Below are 18309 nucleotides of genomic sequence, written 5' to 3' on the forward strand. Positions count from 1 at the left end.
CATATAACGAGCAGCATTTAACATAATCGCGGATTAAAAATATATGAAAAGTACATGAGGAAAATCGTAATTAATTTTTAAAGTGCAGTATTAAATTAATTTGCAATAATGTTGTATTTTTTTGAAAATATCATAATGATATATTATGATTAATATAATTATATAATATAATAATATAATAGGAAAAGGATACAATTATAGTGGAATCGAGTCAGATGTGAACTATTCGAGTTATATATAGAAATTATCGCAAGATTATTCAGAAGATAGTGGATAAGCGAATCCAATAAGTGCTGGTTTTTTAATTATTTTAATAGAAAGAGTTTTATGCTTTTTTTCTTTCGTCGTATATTATGTAATACTCTTTTGAATATACTTCCTCTTTTGATAAGGAGGTCGCGTTTTTGAGAACCGGAACATGCTCGTACAACTTTGTAATATAAAAAAATGAAATTATATACAATATTTATATATTAAATACATAATATATTATGTTGTAAAACACGCAATTAACAGTACAAAAATGAGTTATTCATATTATTAATTATTTATATAATTAGTTATTGTAATAATAAAAAGAAAAAAGATAAAGAAAAATTTATTTAAAACAATCGTTAACGATTCTTACATTTTGTTTCGCGTATAGCGTAGTTGGTTTGCCTTGCTGTCTCTATATATAGAGGAAACGCATTTCCATCAAATCGCTATCTGATCGAGTCATACTCTCGCGTGAAGCATTGCAATGTCAATATCAGAGGGAAAAAAGTCTCGCGAGCGATGTGTGTCGTGTTCGTATTTTATCGAGTGTCGACTTTCGGCTCTAAAGCTCCCATACGCGATAGATGCTGCGACGCTGCGCGAGAGGAACGGTGTTTATGGATTAGTCCGGTGAGCCAAGTGATCCCAGTGATTCTCAATCGGTGCGCGGCAATAACGGCGAGTGTATTTCGTTGCCAAAAAGTTTGCCTCGTACGGGGCGCATGTGATGGCTTGAGAGGTTCGGGGAAAAGGCTGGGGAAAGGAGGGGAGAAGAACAGGTCGCGAGAGAGGGGAAAAATGGGTCGGCGCCAGGGTTTAATCAATGGTTTCGGCGCCAACCGGGCGTGTCTGTAAAAAAAATGCACAAGCCGTTTCTATAACAACGAAAATTCGGATTGTCATTCGCTTCGCGATAAGCGCCTTCATCGAATGCATCCTCTCTCTGTCCCCTCCCTCACCTCTCGCTACTTCTTGCCGAGGCACGCGGCCTCCCTGGCTGCATCTCGTCTCCTGCCCGTCGTTCCGGCCGTCCACGCACGTCGTTTTATCGTGCACCCTCTTTCCCGCTTTTTGTTTCTTTCTTTCGAACGACGTCGTTGCGGCGCCGTCGCTCCGCAAGTCACCCTGGCGCCGAATGTGACACTCGTCGCTCACTCGTCAATGTTGAGAGGTACGACGGAAAGAAGTTGCGTGTGTGGCATCCGTGTCATCGACCGAATCAAACTTCCATCTATGTGTGCAAAAGAGGCCGCACGTATACGCTCGATTGTTTCTGGCGACGTACGAATTGACGCCGAGCATAGGAATCGTTGTTTAAAGACATTTTTTATGAGCACATTAAATTTGAACTGATCAGTGGTGTGACTGGCATGCATGTCGAGATAGAAACAACTTGTTGAATAATCAAATACATATTTAGAATTCATTCTACATCAGAGTCTTTCAGAAAGAAAGAAATTTGCTGTAGTAAGAGTAAATCAAGCTATTAAATATCTTGTAGATAAGATAATTTCTTTGTTAAAGGTTAATAGGTGAATGATAGGGAATTAATTACTGGTCGTAATTATTAAATGATGACATTAGAATTACTGGTAAGAAACATACGGAAAATATGCGATATTAATAAAAAATGTTATTGTGAGTTGCAACTCTTCTGACATGTGTATTATTAAAGTCTTGTATCGTAGTATGACGTAGTCTGTTAATACGTCAAACATTATATGCATTCTCAGAATAGAATTAGCTGTAATTAGCATTAGTAGCAATCAAATACGAATACTACTTAGCTGATAGTAATGATCTAAAAATGTAACTATTTATTCACGAGTTTCTTCCTGAATATATATGTGTTTGATATGCATAATTCATAGACAACAGTTTTCTTTCCAAATATTCAATTTCGTACTTTGACAAAAGAGAAAGAAGTAGTAATCTGATACAGAAATGACGTTCTGTATAAAAAAACGATAAACGTAACAAAATAGAACTTGCAAATATATATGTAAAAATTTAACATGTAAGATGTCAGATTGTGAAACATAAAATGCAGATGAGACTTTATTTAAATTGCAGATAGAAGTTGAATCAAGTTATTAGATTTATGTAAATAGGACAATTAATGAACCACGTTTTATTTAATTTTATTCTTTCTTTAAATGCAGCATAAAAAAATAATTATTCTAATCTTGTTTAAACAGATTAATTCAGATAACCTAGATAAAACATTCTATAAGTGATATATAATAAACGTATATGCATTAAATAAATGTTAAATGCATGTAAATTTGTGAACATTAATCACAGTTAATTATGTATTTAATAAAAAATACTATTCATATTATTAATTTTATATTTTGCGCGTAAATATTATTAACTACTTATGAAACAGACATTCGAATAATTATCTTTTTTTATCGCCTTTACATCGTCCTATCTATAAAAATTTTTTGTTCTATCTGTGTATTTTTTCTCAAATAATGTTATTTTAAATAACAATATTATTAATAAATTTTACCATTATGTATTAGTCGATGTAAAATGAAACGTATTTGGCGGTAACGATTTACGTGATACAGGAAATGTCACGTGTAACTCCTGTAACGCGGTAATATACGATCTTAAAACGTCAGGTCGTGCTTCCGCGAGACTTCGGCGACTAACGTGTAGCGCCGGAAAATGTACTCAGACAGGCTGTCGAACGTTAAGGCACTGAATTCACGCCACATAATTTCCGGGTGTGACGGTGGTTTCTGTCAGCGAGGAAGCAAAATGGCAATGTGACATCCGCGGTAATTCGCTACAGCCATGCCATCGTGTGTAAAACGTCATCGTAATACCTGCATGTACAAATTTTCCCAGAAGTAAAGAGTTAGATAAGCAGACAATAGCTCGTGGTAACAAGATTATGATTGATATTATAATTAGTTTTAATTAGAGTTAAAGTTGAGTCATAGAAGCGCGATTAAAGTTCGTGAGATCGAGAACACTGCAATGCGCATTAACGCGTAGAGGACATTCATTTATCGGTTATCTTCCTTTCAATTTCTTATATACTTTACTCATGAAATATGTACCTATAATATATAATACAATTGTTGTATAATACAAAAGTACAATTTTTTGTACGAATTAGTGGATTAAATTATGTTTTATTAGTTTCTTAAAGAAGAAACATATCTTTTTAAAGAAGAAATGTCTCTCTTTTAATTCAGAATATAAAATATTATTCATAAGAAAAAAAATAAACAATTTCGTAATTTGCCAGTGATGATTAACGAATATATTTCAACGAATTATTCCAAAAAGTTCATAAAAGATGTCTTGTGTGTCCAATAATAAGATGTATACGAAAGCGATCGACCGACCTATCACTCTCGGGTATTTTTATAAGTGACTACTTTTTTAAAAAATAACAGCTAAAATTAAATTAGTGGACTGATCTTCTACATCACATATATATCTTTCGACGTATCTCCTCGACATTAAATCCATACATTAGTCATCTTTTACATATTTATCACTACTTTTACATATTTATCACTACTTTTACATATTTATCATTACTACATACGTCATCAATATTAAGTGGAATGTCGAAGTGGAGTTACAATTGTATAGGGGACTTTTGTAATGGAAAATTTCAATCTACAAACAATGTATACTGCTTAACTATTTTTGTTGTCTAATCCAGTATGCTTGGCCCTGAAATAGTTCACGTGTTTAGAATGTTTCACTTAACAGTATTCCAGATTTACCGTATATTTCTTTATAATATTGTGTGAGAATATGATTATAATAATTTCGTTAATATTATACACTCTTGCTAACAATTTTTATAACACATATATATAACCTGTTATAAAATAAAATATATATCTATACATATATGATTTATTAAAACAGCTCTAAATATGTAGGTATGCATATGCATATACAATAATATACGCGTACATATGCACAGTAGATTAGTCTCAATAAATTCTTCTTAACATGAGGTTTATGGCGAAAATAGGGAGATCACGTTTCAGTGGTTCATAGTCATTCGTTTAACCCATGCGATTTGTTATTTAAATCATAATTCCAAAACACGTTTTCCCATCCGTGTACTACGAAGCACATGCAAATCAGGATGTTCGCGGACGCGCAAATTCTACTAAGCTCTTCCGCATTTACTACCTCGTACGATGTTTGCACGCGAAAAGCCGTCAACTCTTCCAACTTTGCTATTTCTATTCGCAGCTATACAGTCGAGTCTGCTGATCCGTAAAGAAACTCAAATATCATTAACTAATCGAGAATATGCATGAACAAATGTCACAGCTCACAGCTGAATCGTCTAGCAGAAACGCATTTTACATCAATCTAACTGCGTGTATTTGATTTAATGGCATTGGATATCCTTCCATTCAAGAATAGCTACAATTATAGAATGCACATCTATTCATTTTTTTTTTACAATTACAAGTTTTGGATATGTTATTAATTTTTTCTTTTTGAGAGACTTTAATTTAGGCTAATATGAAGACACACAAAATCATACATGATTGATTGAAGAAGTCATAAAATCTTACTGTTAATTGCTGATTCGATTAAAATGACAAAAGATACACAGTAATTACGTATCGAGATCAATTCATGCTCTCATTGTTTCCTTTTCAATACGACGTCATGTGCAAAGAATGCAACCGGTGAAAGGTGTTACGCTCAACATTCGCGATCACTTCACTTGCAAAAGTTGCAAATAAAATCCATGCAGTTGTTTCATGTTTACGTGTATGTCCCATCAAGGTCGCGTATAAATATTACATACGCACACGCATCTTTTCATGGCACGTATTTCTTGCTTCACAAAACGATAAAAAGACTGACGCAATGGCCGCAAAGTCTACCGACAGGTCAATTTATGTTAATAGATGGTTATTAAATGAAAGACTTTCTCTCTCCCTCTCGTTTTTTTTTTCTTTCAAATTAGTCCGAAAAATCATAAATGTCGAGGTCACTATCGTAACTTATATATTATACGTTGTTTCAAAATATTAAGTAAGGATGCATATAAAGTTTATATAAGCCAATGATTGTGTAATTATTAATAATTACATTAAGAATTAAAACGAGAAAAATTTATTTTTAGAGAAATCGTTTATTCATTATTGAAAAAATTTAAGAGCTAACATTTCGTGATGCTACATGGTCGAAAGGACAGAGGTCGATCGGAATTTTGACAGGATTGCAATAAATTTTGTCAAGAATGGCTTGTAGAATTGTAAAACTCTGTACAAGTGTGCGTTTAATAATACCGATGATTTGCTCGCTGAAAAAATAAATATTTCGTATGACGAATATATCTGTAGATGTTGAGAAAACATATCCCTGATCGATATGTGTGATATTTTAAATTTATATAAATGTATATGATGCCAAAGATATTATTTATTAAAACATGAATAAGTTATTAATGAAAAAGCTATTGCAAGTATATGCGTCAGCAAAAGGAGACAAATATTTAATAAAATACACAACATCATTATATACATCGTTTTAGACCTTAGAGTGTTGTGGGTCAATCACCCGACATCTGAAGCGATTACTGAAACCTCTTTAGGAGACATTATGTTCCACTTAGAAATTAAAGGAATTAATCATCATTATCATTATGTGTTTTTTTGCTTATATGAGTTGTTCATTAATGTATAGCAATTCTAGTATCCGATTATACATGATTAACCACATAATACTATGTTCTTTGTTAAAAAAAAAAATAATTATCATATATGTATTCATCCATTCATAAAGTGATAAACCCATTTACACCCATTCATAAAGTAAAACTGATAAAAGCAGTTATAAACATTCGTTATTCTATTATATGACCCGTCATTATTTTCATTTCTCGGCGAATATCGGAAATTTTGTCAACATGTTTATAACAGGTTGAGACTATCGACAAGAGTTTTTTTTTGTTCTTGCGCATTTAACATCCTTCTTTTCCTTTTACGACCTTCTCGCGTGCACTTTGTACTCGTGCCACGTTTCTTTCTACGTGTCGGCCTCGTATACTATTTTCAGTCTCAATATTTTTCGGATAAAATGCGCGTGCCGGTGGCGTCGGCGTTTCCTGACGTTATCCAGAAACAAATGGACTTTTAAATTGCAGCGGCGGGTCCCACCTGTAGTCGCAATAGCCACCGATAACGAATGCAGCGGTACGCCTGTGCCGGCACGCGACAAATTCGTGCCATTATATCTTCGTGTTTACTTCGACGCGCACATCGCGCGTGCCTCGCGCTTTGTTCTCGCAGTAATTACAACACCGCGGCGCTTAATTCACGTCAGAAGTTACCAGCGGTACAACGGATACGTTTCCCGCGAGATAATCGCCACAATCGATCGTCTGGTATCCATGAATTTTTGAGATAATCAGCGAATATGGTCTTGGTAGACACAACTTTGAGAGATCAATCTAAAGAACTTTTGTATTATGCTGTATTATAATTGCTATTAGTACTACCTCATGAATTATTAAAATATTAAAAAAAAAAATTAAATATATTTAGGAATCAAAATTCTTCTTCTTCGAGATATAAGCGTAACCTTCTTTTAATTCTACATAGAGAATAACAATAAACTTTATGTTTTAAAAACATTATATTGGTGTATTGTATAAAATTCTTAAAATTTGACAATATTTTCTAAGAAATAGCACAAAAGTAGTGCAAAAAAATATTGCAAACTTGCAACGTTTTTCTCGCTACTTTATTAGAAGATACAGCTAATTTTATTATATTCAGGTTTTATAATTTATTTCATTTTGCATACGTTTAAAAGAAAGATGTGTAAAATTTAGTTTTAAAACATTTATTTTTAAAAAATAAAATTTTTTAATATATTCATATATTTAGAAAAGCGACATTATCATTGCCAGTAGCCGCATCGACATAACTATTACCTAAATTTTATTAACTATCTGGTCGCAGGTTTTTGCTGTGAAGACACTCTTTCGTCAATTAGAAAACTTCAGACTCACACAAACGGGAACAACAGCCGACGATGGAGTTCCGAAGAAGTTTCGTCGCTTCGAAAGCGCCGCGACAAATTCGTCCCGCGGCCGCGTTTTCGTATTTACTTCGTGCAGCGCTTTGTCCTCGCGTAATTACGTTCCGCGGGAGCTTAACGCCCGACAATTACTCAGCGGTCGTCGTTAATTTCCCTCGAAATAAAAGGCGACGACCACTACGGCGGTGATGCCGCCGTGAAGCGCAATACCGGGTGGCAGCCCGAGCGACGATACCAATCTTACGATTTCCACAGTGCACAAAGACGGTCCCTTCTCGTCTCGGGCTGCCGTAGGTAACGGGGCTTTCTGGAACAAGGCGGTTTGTCTATGTCGTGGCCCGTCGACACAAACACCGACTCAACCCCCGCGGCTGATTATTTTCCGGGCGCCCAAGTCGTGTCGAAGTTAGCGAGTGTCGCGGAATTACCTGCTTTTATCGCAGGACAGTTCATCCACTCTTAAGCCAAATCTAATCTACCCGGTACAGCCTGGAACGTCGGACTTGTGTACTTGGGCCCGCAACTTCGCGCAAAATTGCTATAAAGTGTGCGAGTGCAAGCTTCCGTTCTCGCCTTTTGTGGCTAAACAGTCGTTTGTTCGTTTGTTTTCCGACAGTCTTAGCGTTCGCTCGTAACCATCAGTAAAGTCGTTAGCCAAAGAATGGAAATCGATGATGAGGGTCTCTAATAGAGATCTGCAATTGCGACCCGTTTGTAAGCTACAATGTTCTTCGCGGGGAAACGTACTAATCTGTTTTTGCTATTTTTAACAATACATATTTGTTACAGCTTTTGGACATACCTCAATGGGAGACTCAATGAGAGACAAAATTTATCTACTATTATTTATTTGATTTTAAATAGAATTTATTTTAAATTTATGTTCAAAGAAATTCGATGTTATAGTCAAATTGAACGGCCTATGGCATTTCTGCTCACCAATTACATTTTTCATTTGCAGTCATGTATGGGAGCGCGTTCTAGAATAAAGAAAGCAACCTGATCACATTTTTAATTGTTCGGCTTATCATTGCTTTCTGTGGCCGCAACGTCATCGCTTCCGGTTTATGTCTTCCAAATACAATGCCCATCGCGATGCACGCACACGCGAGCATCGGGCACGACGTCAAACTTTAACAAGCACGTCCTGTGCGCTTATGGGACACGCAGCGGATGTACACGCTGTGAGTGAGTAGTTATGCATATGGCGCATACGGAAAGAAGAGACGACAACGCGGATGTGCTATGAGAGTAGTAGTTTCACGTAGGCGAAGCTGTGGTAGTGCGCATCCCCGGTAGTAACCCACCACTTTATGACCAACGTTCGTGGAAAGTGCGTTTTCCCTTTTCCCCGTTCGCCGTATCATCCACGCAGTAAAGGCGAGAGAAATCTTGAAAGCTACCCTAGAAGATTAAGAGCTGCTCTTATGATTGTAATTTTAATAGCGTCTCGTATGAACTACCGATGATATCGGTTGGCCTGTACTTAATAACACAAGCTACAAAGCTCTTCGATGATAATACAAGTTATTTTTAAAAAACGTACTATCATAAAATTATTATATGTATAATAATTAATATTTTTTATTATACATACTATATATAATTGTTATTACCTATTATGACCTGATTTATATTTGGTGGTTTCGTATTATTTACAAAGTATTTAAATGATGGAAATCTCACGCCACGTTCAATTATCCGTGAAGAATCAGGCCGACAGTTTACTGTTGCGGCCCACGTAGCGTATCGCGAAAATGTGAGACGTCTCATTCCGTAGTCAGTTTACGACAGCCGGCTGTCTCCGAAATAAAACATACGAGAATGACACCTGGCTCGAGGAAATCTCCGCGCCGCGCCGGCCGAGTTTTCTCCGAATCCGCGAGAAATCACGACGGAGTGTTATTCCGACGACCGTAAAAGGACCGGCCGGGGAAGGAACGTTCCGTCGTCGTTCCGGAGGGATCGTTTCGTCGCTCGGCGGAGGACATGCGAGACACGTAATCGCGAATATAACGCGCGTATCCGTGTGAAGTGTACTCCGCGCTCCGCGCTCCGCGCTGAGTCGCATGAAAAGCAGCAAAATAAGTTGTTATTACGAATACCGTCGCTATCTCACGTCATCACGAGATCGAGTTTTATTATACGTGTCGGAAAATTAAAAACATTGTATATCCGGATTATCATTTTATTCCTTGCCGAAGTTCGACCGTAAACGGCCGATTAGGTATTCAGAACGTATTGTATTCATCAATTGTAATTTATAACCGATCGTGCATAAGATAAAATATCAGCATGCGATATGAATCACATATCTCTCACATCTTTTATTATGTCGTATAAATTGAACGGAATATTCCTCTAAAAATGTGAACGCGAATGCATTATGCAAATGGCAACTTTTAAACGAATAATGCGATAAATGTACGCGCGCTGTTAGATTAAAGATAAGTTTAGAGAGAATTGTTTCAATAAATCAATTAACATTAATAAATTTCAGGATAAATGACACGTTTGCGACCCGTGCTTATTGACGTCAATGATAATTATAAAATAATTTACATTTTATATAATTGTCAGCGATTACAATATAATTGTTTAATTGCAGTTTTCTTGATGCTGTTGCAGGTGTCGGTCACTGATTTACCATAAGCAGTAATAATAACTCATAAAACGCTTATAAGAGTAAAATTTTTCATGCCCGTTTCCATACCTTCCATTTTTTGTATTCTTCCGTCTTGCATACGCGACACGCTTCAGAGTGCAATTTCGATTGCACTTCAATAGCTTGATCGATATATAATTTTCTGCACGAAAGGCTTTATAACAAAGTTTACGACGTCTGCTCGCTTGAAACCGCATATACGACTCTATTCGGATAATTGGAACTTCTGTTGGCGTCGAGGCCGCTCGTTAAACCAGACGTCGACCTTAACCCGTTTCTTCTGTTATGCTAATTCAGCATTATATCCCATGTTGTTTACGACTCACCAATAATTGCTTCATCTTATTTTGTAATACACGAAGTTTTGGTCATCAACATTTTGTGTATTGCTGGATGAAGCTAAAATTATTACTTAATTGATAAAGACAGTAGTAACACTTTATAAAATATGTGATTTATAGAATATGTTCGTTGAGCATTTAAGAAATTTTATAGTTTTTAACGATGCTTAACTGGTGTAATAATTAAGTAGAGATGTGCGAATCAAGGATTTTTGATGTCGAATCAAATCGACAAAATTTTATTCGAATCGAAACGAATTGAATACTTTCGAATCGAATCGTTGAAATGTGAAGTGTGTTTTTAATTGTTATTATTAGACTGAATTTTAACACGTAGATAATATAAGAATATTTTAATGTGAAAAAATAATATTAATTATATAATATAAATTCTTTTTAAAGCAAAAAACACATTTAAATATTTAATATAAAACTAATAAAATATACTTTATTTAATGTCGCAGTAACTGAATCAATTAGGCGCGAAAAATCATAGATAAATTATTAAGATACTCTTATGTATTATCCGATAACGTTATCCAATTACATACATAGAAATTAAAATAAAATAATATCGTTTATTTTATTATCAGTACTTATAGATAGCTTATTATTTTTTCACGCATATTCAAACTTTTACTTATAATTTGCTAGGGTCACAGGGCATGTTACAAATTAGAAATAAACTTTTTTAATTGCTACTTAGCCGCTCAGTGAGCGGTTATAATACTGAATGCACTCACTGAATGCACCTATTAACATGAACGTACTTTTGTTTATTAACGGGAAATATGATTTTATAAAATTGACAATGCATACGATTCGTATTCGATCTATCTAAAGTCGACATTTTCGAATAATTCGGATTCGAAACATTAGAAATTCGAATTTAAATCGAATAGTTTGCACATCTCTAGTAATAAAGACCCGTTTGACCGTTTGACCAAGGACGGATTTCTCTACTTTATAACGCGCTTTCTTCGCGAGACCGTCCGATCACTCCGTTCTTCCTACTCGGAAATCAACGTACCTCTGACCTTGAATGACTGCGGTCAACGGGAGTTCTCTATGGTATTGCGGAATCGGTACGGCTGGTCACGTGTCCACCCCCTCATTGTGTTCGTATTGCTCGCCGATTGGCGAGCGTTAGCGATCGCAGTTTCGCTGGCGTCGTGCGCGCCGTTCGTTCAGTTGTGTTGAGCGTCATCCTCGCGACGCATCTCTTATCGTCGGTCTGCAATCGGCACGCAGTTACACGTGTATGCACGCGCGTGCATTCTACGTGCGTGCGTGGGTGGGTGCGCGTGTCCGCGTACTTGTGTACGTTTAGTCAGGTGTATCATCGTGATCGCCAGTCGGATCACGGACGCGCGCTACCGATACTCGCGCGACATTCTTGTCGCTCAGTCGTTATTCGAGAGGTCTACGTATACGTAGCATGGAGAAATGTCGAGGGACGCTAGAAAAGGTATGCGCGTACGATATAAATAAATTCCCCGTGTAATGTTTGCGAATTTTTGAGTGCGCGTGATACTGATACCGCATTTGCTCCGAGACAAGGAAATCAGTTCTCCGATTCACCCGTGTCGCGCGAATTTCAATCTCCGTTATCTTACCAGTTTTTGTTGAATATTGAGTAGAATCGCGCATAGGATACTGCTCAGTAGGACTCCCGTAAGATTGTTGAAAATTTTGTGAAGTTCTTTAGGGTTTATTATTTAAATGATTGATAAGAAATACTGCTAAATGAGAAAAAAATTATACGCGTTATGCACAAGAAAAAAAAAGAAGTGTCAAATCAACACTGATATACTCGTACATACGCAATAGGGTATAATCTTGAAATGCGATTATAGTGCGTTAAACAAAGAAAATTTGCTTGAAAGTAGTCATTTATATTAAACGAAGTTTTATATAATTTAACCAAGAAAAAAAATTGAAATAAAAAGTTAAAATTCTTATAAGATTATATATTATTGCATATACGAGTGTATCAGTGTTATTAATTTAACATTTCTTTTTTTCTGTGTACCTGGTAGATTTATAAAAGATAACTATGTATTATAATTGTAATTTTCTATTTCTGTGTATGTGTAAGAGATTTGATACAGGAATCGATTATCTTCTATTGAATTTATAACGTTTTGACATTGCAAATATCTTGCTAAAATTTTTTTATAATATTCATGGTATAGCTAAGAGTTACTAAAAGATAGATGTATATTAAAAATTATCTTATATGAATATCACGCTTGATATGAATAGATTTAGAAACGAATATTTCGAGTAATTATGATAGATAGGATATGACAGATGGCAACATCATTTAGCCATTAAGTAGATTGCAATATGTGCTGGACAGAATGAAAAGCGCCCGATGCTTTGGGTGAAACTCTTTCTTTATAGACGCCATGTTTAATGCAACGATAGACGCGGGAATTCGGCTCACGTTGCCATTTACAAAGTCTACGATAATAGAAAGTATTTCTTCAGCGCTACTATGCTCTTTAACAGTGTGATAGTAACATATTGGCTGCGGGTTCTCAAGGACTTGGCGATGAAACAAACACTGCGAGCGGCTAATCAATTGGCGTTAGTATTTGAATGTAAAATAGCCGCGACTCGAGAACGCACGCGCTCTCGCGAATCTATTAGCTATTAATTGCTTTGAAACGGACGTCATCCAACTTATTAGAATTGTAATGACAGACACGTGTAATGCATGTACTTATCATAAAATAACTATCAAAAAGCTTCTTCTCGTGTTCGTTGTAAGGTAATGGTAACGTAAACGATAAAAAAAATTATGTAATGCAAAAGATCCGTTATATCACTTTTTCTTCAAACTTACATATTCAGGAATTTTTTCTCGTACATTTCCACAGTCTTCAGGGGGGTCACACGAAATATTTGAGTTTTAAAAGATCGCCGTGGTCCTTATACATCAAATTGGTTAATTGTCCTTCGTAGATGAAAGTACAGTTTCAAGGTATTTGCTAATTGAGTATGCAACGTATGTGCCCGTGCAGCGGATACACACAATTATACTCATATTGAATACTGTATTTGCGTAATAAATTTTCGAGTTAGCCATATCCGCTTGAAATAAAGAAATCGTGCGTTGAAAACGAAAAAGTAAACACACAAGAGACTACGTTACAATTGTCGAAACATTGTTATTCACATAAGATCTTGTAAAAAATATTCATGTCAAACAAGCATTAATGATATAAAATATTCTTGAGTCAACAGTGGCTTAAAATCCGTTGACGCAGTGCCATGCTAATGGTGCACACCATAAATTAAAGCTAATCTTGAAATTTACATGTAGCGTGCACGCGGTTATCTTTCAAATAGCTCGTGCTTCATATTTTGTCGCATGAGATTTACAACGGATTACGTGTCGGTAATGTATAAAAATAAAATGGTTCTCCAACTTAGGAAAATGCATTATCAGATCATTTTTTTTCTGCGACGGTGTTTACTGATGGCGTCAACTGATTAGCATGAGTCAATTCATGAGTTAATTTTAACTGACGTACATTTGCTAGAGGTACACTTTGTGTAAATATTTTAATCATCTGTTTTTTTAGTGATTTTTTTAGTTTTAATTACATAAACTTTTACATAGGAGAGTATATAAAGGAAAATTGATAATTTAAAATAAACTTATGAGTTTTTATCACTGTAATACAAATTTTGTATGAATACAATCTAATTATATTCAGTTTTATTTTGTCAAATAATTACGCCAGTTAGAACTAATTTAACGAAGAAATGTTATTAATCAGAAGATTGTATACATTTTGACTTTGATTACAGATTTTTCGGCAAACCCGGAGGTCGAGCAGCTGTTGCCGAGCGCCGAGGCAGGCGATGACACGCTAAACACACGTGTGAGAAGACTTCAACCAGACGAGCGGTTGTCCATGAACGAGTTGTATCTTCAAGGTGGCGTTTCGTCATCGCTTCAGGACAAATCCGCGTCATTAAATCATAACGCACACATAGGGGAGAGCTCGAGCGGTCTGTCGGCTGTGATAACGCCGTCCTCGATCGTCGCAAACGGCAACGAGAGTAATGACGATCCGCCGCCTTATGCCACGATTCCGCCGCCTTATAGCGCGATCTCGCCACCGGATCACATCGGTTGGCCGTACGGACTTTTTTCATTCGGCGATTCGTCATATTCCACGGACGGGACGACTCGTAGGATGGAAATACCGTTGACACCTTTCCAAGCCTGTCTGGCACCGGCAGCGAGTTTCCATCCCGAAGGGATTAACGGTCAATACGCGTCGTATCCGATGCCCTTAATGCCTTACCAGTTTTTCAAGTTTGGTTGCCGCAGGAGCTCTTTCGTGCCGAGGGAAATGGCGGACGACGGGATCGCGGAAAAAATCGACGATAGAAAATCACGAAGTGAGCATTGGTGGTTGAATTGTGGTCTTTGCTACGTGTATTTTTTAATTATAAAAGATTATAGAAATAATACTAATTGCTATTACATTTAAAGCTTTTCTGAATGAATTAAAATATCTGTCTTAATTCTAAAACTCATAATTCCACGCAATAGAGAAGATTTCCTTGGTTAGAAATAAAAATTATTAATAAACAACTTGTAAGAAACGATAGTGAAAAAGCTGATTGGGTCATTATTTTATCTAAGCAGCATATTGGAATATGAGTAAATTGGCGAATAATATCAACAAAATTTAACTCGACGATAGGCGAGTGATTGTAGCAACATTACATCATCAATAATAGACAAGGTCAAATTTAAGATTAATCAACAAGATCTCATAATATCTGCTATTATACTAAATGCAGTTATTAAAAAGAGATATAAAAAGATCTAAACACAAATAATTTTTAACAGGATACGGCGCTATCCTTGTGGCAGCGGCGGTCATCATCTTTCTCATGGCCCTCTCCTTGATGGTTCGCTTCATCATGGAAAAGAGTTGGTGGCGAAGATAGCTTATCAATGGAATTGATGAATACCTCGAAAGTGTTAAATTCCAACTTACGAGAGATTAATTAACGATCTATAATTAGACTTTATTAACCTAACATAATTTACTTTAGCGGGATATATAGTTTCTGAGATAGCTCATATTGGTTATCTCTAATTTTCTCTGTCTCTTTTTCTATACTTCTCTCACCGAAGTCTATCATTAAGTAGAGAAGCATATCAAAAGTATATTTATTGCATTGTTGCTGATTAATACTTTTCTTTTTCATTTTATATGTATAGATTTTCTACGATTGTTTTTTTGAGATAACATAATATGAAAGTATATATAATACATATTTATTGCATCATTGCTGATTAATACTTATTTCTTTTTCATTTTATGTGTAGATTTTCTACGATTGTTTTTCTGAGATAAGATAATGTAAAATACAACGACTGAAGTTTAATCGGATGTAAATAATGCCATTAATTTATATGACATTTTTTTTGTATAACTAGGAAACACGGCAGTGCTAATTTTTATGCATGCGTAACTGACGATATACATCTTTATATTGGTGTTAGAAAAGAGGCAAATAACTAAAGCAATTACAATTGATTTAGCATTATGCAAAATAATCTAAAATGAGTCACTTCTATTCTTTCCTTAGCGATAACATGATTTATTAGGAAATAAAATTCAAATATAGTATAAATTGAACTAAAATATTTTATTTTGCGTTTATCATTTATATTGTGATTATTTCATGCTTATTATAAATGAAAAAAGTGCGTGTTGATACAATTATGCATGAGAAATGATTATTTTTTAAAGTTAAAGTACGTAGCAGTGATAGTAAGTATATCTGCAATAACAGTATCTACTTTAAACTAAGAAATGGCTGTCGAATTTCATAATATTAAGTACCTACGTTTTTGTATGTTATTGTGACTTGTATTATATTATTTTAAATATATGTATATAGTCTTATTAATTTATTAATTTTTTTATGTAATTTATAAATCTGTAATTAATTGAAATGACGCTGGCGACGTTGTACGAAGTTCATAATTATTTGTCAAGCCCGTTATCCACTTAACGTAGAAACTTCGACGCTTATTGGCCCGATGGGACGCCGATGACGAAGTAGTGGAAGACGAGGAAGAAGTAGATAACATCGTGGTGGAAGGCAAGGTAACTGAACAATAAAGTTAAGAAAGGGAAGGGTAAATGGAGGCGCTCATCGTATACTGATTAAAAATACAGACTTGTATCTCTCGAGAATAGGTGATCAGAAAAGTCTAAATATCCTGAGAGATGTGAAAGTTTGTAGCCGAAGGCAAATTCTCAGGGTGAAAAATGAATAAAACTACTAAGATCATAAATAGACTTGTAGTTTAGCTAAATACCGAGTAATAAACCGTTTTAAAGGTATCCGAATATCTCGATGGATATATTTTTACATACGTTTAAAAAAATAAGATATAGTTTTTATGTAAAAGTGTTGGACATACGTCTTGCTAAAACCTTTATTAATTTGAGCATTTTGCAATTCAAATTATGGTTCTTTTTCTTGTGGCCAGTACTTAGATATGCAAAGAACTAATCTCTGTGTACGTTAAGATGAAAAATTGCACGTGCATACAATTTTTATAACGCTTTGAGGTACGGGTTTCTAGTTGAAAATATATATGATAATAAAAGGCCTCATAAAATAAAAGGGTAAGGTCGATTTTCGTCGGCCAGTGGTTTGCGCAAAAGCCGAAGAGGATCAAAGATGATAGAAGCTTAATGCAGGAGAGGAGAAGCCTCAAGAACGAAAAGGAACGCAGGTTATAAAGCTAGACAAGTTAGCGACCAGAGAGCAGCGAGGAAAACGAAAGGTTGGAGGGCTGATAAAAAATACAAAAATTTTCTCCCTTGAAAGAGTAAAGGGGTGGACGGCGGTGGTGGATTCATGCTAGGAAAACGACGCCGGGACACTCGAGGCCAGAATGCCCGCGAACGAGGGTAAGGTGTTTGTCAACGGTTGCCGGTAGTTAATTACTTTACATGAAAGGAACTTTCAGCCGTTTCGCCACTCGAGGCAACCTCGGTCCCCGCGTGCCATCAAACCCCTCCGCCTCCTTCTTCCTTTCGTATCTTCTTCATGGACCTGAGTGCCACCCCTTTCCATCCCTCGCCCCCCCCCCCCTCCGCGTTCCTCATCTTCCTGTCACCTGTAAGAGTTTACGAGTATCTAATCCGGCAGAGAGACGGGGGTCGTACTTACTCTGTAAACGAGGCTCCTCGCTACTCTTGTAGCGACCTCGATAAAGAGAGTAAAGAGAGTGGAGATATACGTGTAGATCTTCATTCAGAAATGTGTAGCGCGTTACACTTCGTTTGATCTCAATTGCCATTGAAATAATCAGAGTAGCGAGCCGACACGCGTCGTTAGGACTTTTAATTTGATTCAAGAATTTTTTAAAGAGCATACCTATTCACAAACTTTTTGCTCGTTGGATTGTTTTAATTAAACTTCTAACATCTTTTTATGCAGCTATGTGCAGTTATTGACAAAATACTTTTTAAATGCCTCACATTCTGTACTTTTTTATCTTCACTGAATATTCAGGGATATGTACAAAATGCTTTATTTTTATAATTTAATGTTAAACGCTTCATCTCAATTTGAAATATATTGAATTTTCACGAACAAGAACGTCGAGGCTAAAACATTTTCAATTGAATTTAATTAAATTAAAACGCATATATGTATGTAAAGAAAATTTTTTTAAATAATACATTTATTAGTGTTTTCTCTCATGTAGCTTGAGTCATTTCGCAAAAGTCTTAACATCTTATACGAAGATGATATGAAAAAATAATATACATATTTCTCTTTTTTGGGACACAAGTCGAAATATCTTTGATCCCGAAAGAAAATGCAGAGACGAGATAAAAAATGAAAGAACGAAAAAGGCAGATTTTCGTATAAGCATCACCGTGATTGCACGCGCGAAACAACTCGCTTCATAAACTATTACTGCCC

The 18309-nt window shown here is 35.6% G+C and overlaps 1 protein-coding gene and 1 long non-coding RNA gene across 4 annotated transcripts in view; one reads left to right on the forward strand and one right to left on the reverse strand.

Annotated features, from left to right (window-relative positions):
• LOC139816742 (uncharacterized) overlaps positions 1-3275 on the reverse strand; it is a 10898-nt gene extending 7623 nt beyond the window's left edge. The window contains exons 1-2 of one of the 2 annotated variants that reach the window (XR_011733073.1): positions 2774-3275; positions 1218-1489 (exon numbers count right to left, since the gene is read on the reverse strand). This is a non-coding gene — a long non-coding RNA (uncharacterized lncRNA). Of the gene's footprint in view, positions 1-1217; positions 2477-2773 lie in introns of those variants that run through there. The other variant, XR_011733072.1, reaches the window with a different exon arrangement.
• The window catches only part of LOC139816739 (uncharacterized), a 93378-nt gene extending 77109 nt beyond the window's left edge, over positions 1-16269 (forward strand). Inside the window, exons 1-3 of one of the 2 annotated variants that reach the window (XM_071784449.1) lie at positions 11478-11785; positions 14140-14739; positions 15197-16269. In XM_071784449.1, coding sequence (XP_071640550.1) covers positions 11764-11785; positions 14140-14739; positions 15197-15297 — 723 coding nt within the window. In that variant the 5' untranslated portion in view covers positions 11478-11763 and the 3' untranslated portion in view covers positions 15298-16269. Of the gene's footprint in view, positions 1-11477; positions 11786-14139; positions 14740-15196 lie in introns of those variants that run through there. The other variant, XM_071784450.1, reaches the window with a different exon arrangement.
• Positions 16270-18309: the final 2040 nt, after the last annotated feature.

The sequence above is a fragment of the Temnothorax longispinosus genome, chromosome 7 (assembly GCF_030848805.1).
Source record: "Temnothorax longispinosus isolate EJ_2023e chromosome 7, Tlon_JGU_v1, whole genome shotgun sequence".
Taxonomy (NCBI): domain Eukaryota; kingdom Metazoa; phylum Arthropoda; class Insecta; order Hymenoptera; family Formicidae; genus Temnothorax; species Temnothorax longispinosus.